Raw genomic sequence first — 6,150 nt, forward strand, 5'->3', positions numbered from 1 at the left:
GCATAGTAGATCAAACCTCGACCTAGAACCGGCCAATCACTCAAACATAGATGAATATGGACACAAAGAGGAATGCTTCCTTGATGCCATCAACATGTTCAATCTTATAAATTACAGGTGTGAGGATGGAGATGGAGATGGGTGCCGGCGCGCATGACCTAGGGCCAGCACTCGGTAGCAATGGTGATGGTGATGGCGCCTCCTCCGCCTCCTCCTGCGCGACTTTGTGGTGAGATGTAGCCATAGATTGAGAGGCCTCCACCTATTGGAGAGCCTCCCGGCGTCTACCCGAAGTTGTGATGTGATGTGGATTATTATCTCCCGCGGCTAGGGAAAGGAGGCCTGCTTGGGTTTTCTCTGTTGATGTCAATCCTCCACTTTTGATCCAAAGGCTCTAGGTGAGACAAATCCATTCCCAAACAGCCCCTTATTGGTCAAGGAAGTTGTGAGAACAAACTGAGAAGAAATCCATTCCCAAACCGTGCATCGTCGAACGCTCTGGACTCCTCCGGTAGAACGGTCGCCATTTCTTCATATAAACTCGTATATTGACATTCTTGGGCTCGTTAGAATCATATGAACAATCCGATGCACATGTGATGTTGGATACTGACTTTGAGAACTTTGAAAAAATGGCATTTTTGACATTCCAAATGCGTAAGTCTGGTGCCCAGAAATCCTCCGTATCGAACCCATCTTTGACCTTTTCATCATGGTTGATCATAGGTCCTTCAAAACACATGTAGACACAAAAAAAAAAGAAAACTAAAAAGAACTAAATAAAATTACAAACTATGCAATGCTCACAATGAAAAAGTGAAAACCAAAAAACATGCACAAAGGACATATACTTTGATCAGTGGCACATGATATATGGAGATAATATGCAACAAATGAGATTTAAAATGCGTAAAATATAGAGCCATCAGCTTCCCCGAGCTTAAACCTTGCTTGTCCTCCAGCAAGAAGGTTGGCTAACCAACCTCGTTGTTTCTAACAATAAAGCTTACGCCGGAAACCAAAATCCAAAAGGGATATCCATGTTCTTCGTTTAAGCATGTAAAAGTTTACAACCAAGGGAGTAATACATGCCATCATCTCCATTGCCATGGAGGTCCAAAAGTGATATCCATATTCTTTGCACAAACGTGCAAACTTAGAGTTTCCAACTCAAAGTCATGTATCAATTAAATTCCTAGCGAGATGACAAAGGAGACGAACCCCAAAATTAAACTCCTTGACAACATGTTCTCCTGGCCGCCCCATAGGAAAAATATCTGAGCCGCGTGCGGCCCGACGGCCTTGAGATGAAAAGAGTATTTTAAAAAAATTAAGAAAATAAAACATTTGTTCTGAGAGGAAAATGTGCATTCATGTCTTCTATGCGCTTATGAACTTTGTTAATCAATTAAGAAAAAGAAAGCATTTGTTCTGAGGAAAATAACAAATTTGGTAGCTTCGAAAGGAAAAAAAAAAGTTTGGACCCAAATTTGTTTGTTTATTTAGATATGGCTCAGGGCTCAACTTTTTTTCATGGAAATTTACACAAAATACTCAAACACTTTATACTTATCTAATTTTGTATGAAATTTCACTTTGCGCCGTGAGCAGTGAGCACGGGTTTCCGCAACAGTCTATCCCTAGTTTAAAAAATCAAACTAGACCGGCGGTCGAACCGGGAAAAACCGGAACCGGCGGCCTCAGCGGTTTTTAAGCTAATAAGACCGTTCTGCAATCAAACCGGCCGGCTTTCTAGAAAACCGGGCCATTGAACAGGGGAAAACCAAAAAAATGTTTTAAAAGAAATTGAGAGAAGTGGATTCGGTCCTAAGTCTTGTGAGCAGTACGCGGGGCCTGCCCACGGCCAAATAACCCACTCGGCTGTGCTACTTTGTTGTCTGCTACATGAAAATAATTTTATTTGATGTATTGTTTCACACTATATTAGCACATATATTATTTTATTACTTAAAAAGCCGACAATTGAACCGGTGAACCGGCGGTCCAACTGGTACACACCTGAACCGACAACCTTTCCGCGATTTTCGGTTCGGTTTTTTGAACTATGAGTCTATTGGGCTCCTGCGGAAATACCATAACTCAAAATTCAGAACCGAATTTTTTCATGGGCGGTTGAGAAGCCGGAGAGAGGTATCACGCCTCAAGATGGCAATGGGGCCCCGAAACCCGTGTCCCCGCGGGTTTTTACCCTATTAGGGGACGGGATGGGCGACTTTCTATCCCCACGGGGCTGCTCGTGAGTACATTATAAAACCCGGCATGTTTCACGGGTTTAAACCCGTTTGAGTACTACCCGAACCCGAAACCCGACAAAACCCGTGAAAATACGTTATTTAGCATGCACCGATCCATCTTGACTCAAGTGGTCCAAAGCCACAGTGCCCGAGCAGTCGAGCCCCACAATATCGAGGACCTGGAGTACAAATCAACCCCTTGCTCGGTCACTGTAGTGTCGCTCGCTCTTCAGGCCTCTCTCCCGCACAGCACAACACCTAAACCTAAACCTAGGTCCCCCATCCGTCGCCTGCTGCTGTAACATGCTCCTATTTTTCTTTCAAATGTTGATGTTTTCATTGACTGCTCATGGGACGGGTTTCCCGTAAATTTTAAAAACCCGACGGGTTTAAGGGACAGGCAAATATTTAATCCCCGGCATGTTGATGGGATGGGGACGGGTTTACGTTGGGCAAGCAAAACCCGATGGGTCCCCGTTGCCATCTTGAATCACGCCGCCGTTCATTTCCCCAATCCCCTCTCCCCCCTGCGAGTTTTCCCATCTCCGCGACCCACGAGCGCCGCCGCCCCCCACTGCTCCGCCATCACCTGGTCTTGCGCGCCGGTTCGCTCGACGGGCTCCTCGCGGACGGGACGAGCTGCGGCGGCGGCAGGAGGGCCGGAGACCATCGGTGTCGTCCGCAAATCAATTTCAGGTGATGCTGCCTTCTTCTTTTCTTCTTTACAGAGAAAGTGAATGGATCATTGCGCGGATTCTATGAGCCGAATCGGCATTGCGGCCAAGGATTCCTCTATTTTCCAGTGTTTCTGACGATCTTTGTTTTCCTGCTCCGGCAGCGCCCGCCACCTGTTCGACGAAATGGACAAGAAGGCTACCTGCACCCGCGAGGATCCCTTCCGCGTCCTCCCCGACGACGTGCTCGACCACATCCTGTCCTTTCTGCTGGGGGATGATGCCATGCAGACCTGCGTGCTCAACACCCAGTGGCGCGACCTCTGGAGGCGCAAAACCAGCCTGCGCTTCATCCTTGACGAATGGTCAAGTTACAGCACCCAGCGTTTCAATCAGTTGGTGAAGCTGATAATCCACCTCAGGGGGGACTCACCTCTGACCGACTGCCAGATCAATCCCTGTGGTGATGTGGGCCATTGCGATTTCTCACAAACCAAGCTGTTGATTGAGTACGTTCTAAAGTGCCGGGTTGAGGATCTCTTAGTTTGCGCCGGTGAATATGTTCATGATCCATTGCTGCTTGAAGCACGTCTCATCTCCCTACACTTGAGGACCATAGAATTTGGAAACGTTGATCTCGTAGATTCCTCACTAGATTTCTCGGGCTGCCCAGTATTACAGGAGCTAAGATTCCTCACTAGATTTCTCGGGCTGCCCAGTATTACAGGAGCTAACAATAGAAAGTTGCTGCGTTGGCACAAGGAAGATATGTTCTAAATCACTAAAGCATTTGCGGTTCACTGCGGATTGTATGTTCTCTGATGAAATCCACATTGATATTGCTGCCCCGCGTCTTATCTCACTGGAACTAGGTAATTTTCTGAACTTGTCTCCTTCCTTTGAAGAGATGCCATTACTGGAAAAGGCATCTATTTTGCTTGGCGATGAGTGTTGCAATGTCTGTAAAAGTGACGAGGAGGATTTTAGTGATCTTACATGTGGATGTGCTAACAAGAAGTGTCTGCTTCTCAACGGATTGTCCAATGCTGTTGATTTGAAATTGATTGCTGCGCCTGACTTGGTATGCTTTGCACTATCTTTCTTACTCTTACTGTTATTTGCCAGTTACCACCCGTGGTTTCTCTTGTAGCTGCAGTATCTATATCCATTATTAGTGCTGCATATAGTCAAGTTGTTTATTTTCATCGCCACAGCTTGCTAATTTTATCTTGATAACATCATTGCTTGATTAGATAAAATGTGACAGTTCAGGGCCTATGGTGTAGTTTTTTCCTTTTCCCTAAATTTGTAATTAAATTACCTAACTATATTTCATAATATATTGTATTAGAGTCTGAGTTTTTTTTCTGTTCCTTTGCAATTTCTCCAGCTTATCTTCAAAAGGGATTTGGAATGGCGCCCTAAATTTGACAAATTAAAGACTCTGGTACTCAATGATTGGTTTACGGCTATTGACCTAGTTTGCATTCTCCAACACTCGCCAAATCTTGAGAAGCTCACTCTTAAGATCGATTTCCCTGAGGTATTTAATTCAAATATGTTGCTCTATATTAATATTAGTAGGTTTTATCTTGTACGATTTTTTATCGCAATGAATGTTTTTGTATCTTGTAGAACTTTTTAGGAGCAACAGGATCCAGGCAATCATTCGTGTGTCCGCCTCATTTGGTTGTCAACATTAAATGTAGAAAAGTTGATAACGGTGTTCGCAAGATTTTGGAGGTCTTGAGTACATGTGGCATACTTCCTGAGCAGATTAGCATCAAGTGCCGCGATCGCACTTAGATTGTAAGTTACTTCCATCCATATTTGGTATCCCTACCTACTTGCTTTAACAGGTCCGCTGTAATTACACATCAATTAGAATGTATGACAACCCTTTGAAACCCATCCATATTTTGGGTTTGCATGCTGACGGAGTGTCAAACAGATGTCAAATTTAACACAACTTATTATTCTGTAATTGCTGGTGACACTACAGTAGTTAGTACACATTTCTGATGTGCCTATGAATCTGTACCATCCTTGCAAGTTTTTTATACTCTTACCCTTTTATTATTTTCATTTCAAATATTTACAATTATCCTTCTGTTGTTTAGTTACTGGTGAAAATAGTGCTCCTTCCGTCCCATAATGTAAGACGTATTTTGACACTAGTGTAGTGTCAAAAAACGTCTTACATTAGTGTCAAAAAACGTCTTACATTATGGGACGGAGGGAGTATCTCTTAAAATTCAGCTTAGCTTTTCTCTCGTATTCCATTTGGTAGAATACATTTTATAAGAATTGATAGTGGGTAGAAAGCACAGTATAGTGCTCTGCATCCATCCCGCAAGACCGCCTTTGTCTCGCTGTTTTTATTGTTTTCCGAGCCTGTTTTCAGTATGATTATCAGAGATTAGTAGTCAAATTACATGGGTTCCAACTTGTTTCAAGCTTAAAGCCCTCTTGGGTCTTGAGGCCTCTCTGAATGGTCATATTTGTCTTAGTGTTGCCTCGCAAGGCTAAACTATTTTTAACAACTACCGAAATTTGGCCAGGATGCAGTTTATTTCGTCAACATCAAAGTCCTATTCAGATTATTTTTTTGAAATTTTTGTCTATGTTATCTGAGTACATCTCTGAAGCAAACTTATTGTGCCTTGTCTTGTTTGTGCAGGTTCCATCCACTGATTGGGACTAAGATGTGAGCTCGGTCATGATGTTCGTCTGCAGATTTATATATGTTTCTCGTCGTCTGTAATGGTGCCATGCGTTGGTGGTTAGCTTGTTACCGTGATATTCAGTTTCTCCTTCCCATCTATTGTCTCTGCTGGAAATCTGTTGTTGTGGTTTCTTTTGTGCAACTTTGCACAAATGGTCTAAATTTTGTTGAATTGGGAATGTGCAACTTAGCAAAATGATGTCTGTCAGAACATTGCTATATCTTTTAATGGAAGTTTGGAAGCGCATTGGCATGTTTGTGTTCTTGTCATATTTTGTAGATTATCGATATATATCGGAATCGTCTGGTTAGCAGAATTTTAGTTTTTGTGCATGCATCCTTTCATGTCCCTTTGCGCTGCTCAAACCAAGTGCTTGCCGCCTGATTGCACATCACCCAGAAATCCTGGGTGTCCATGTGCGCTAATGCACTTTGCTTTCATGTTTCTTAAGAGACAAAAACCTTCTCGAGGGAAACAAAGGCCGACCAAAACCTT

General features: G+C 43.4%; 1 protein-coding gene across 4 annotated transcripts; it reads left to right on the plus strand.

The window, feature by feature from the left end:
- The first annotated feature begins 2,708 nt into the window (after positions 1–2,708).
- Positions 2,709–5,901, plus strand: LOC123142086 (uncharacterized). 4 transcript variants are annotated; one of them, XR_006470522.1, is made up of 6 exons: positions 2,709–2,951; positions 3,094–3,801; positions 3,899–4,010; positions 4,320–4,472; positions 4,565–4,738; positions 5,610–5,901. XR_006470522.1 is itself a non-coding variant. In XM_044561106.1 (4 exons), exons 1-3 carry the CDS (start codon positions 3,741–3,743, stop codon positions 4,733–4,735), a joined length of 594 nt encoding a protein of 197 aa, XP_044417041.1. In that variant the 5' UTR covers positions 3,618–3,740; the 3' UTR covers positions 4,736–4,738; positions 5,610–5,901. The 4 variants fall into 4 exon arrangements, 1 of the variants encoding a protein (XP_044417041.1); XR_006470521.1 differs by having other exon boundaries at positions 3,917–4,010; XR_006470520.1 differs by having other exon boundaries at positions 3,094–4,010.
- Positions 5,902–6,150: the final 249 nt, after the last annotated feature.

Source organism: Triticum aestivum, chromosome 6D (genome assembly GCF_018294505.1).
Source record: "Triticum aestivum cultivar Chinese Spring chromosome 6D, IWGSC CS RefSeq v2.1, whole genome shotgun sequence".
NCBI classification, from domain to species: Eukaryota; Viridiplantae; Streptophyta; class Magnoliopsida; order Poales; family Poaceae; genus Triticum; species Triticum aestivum.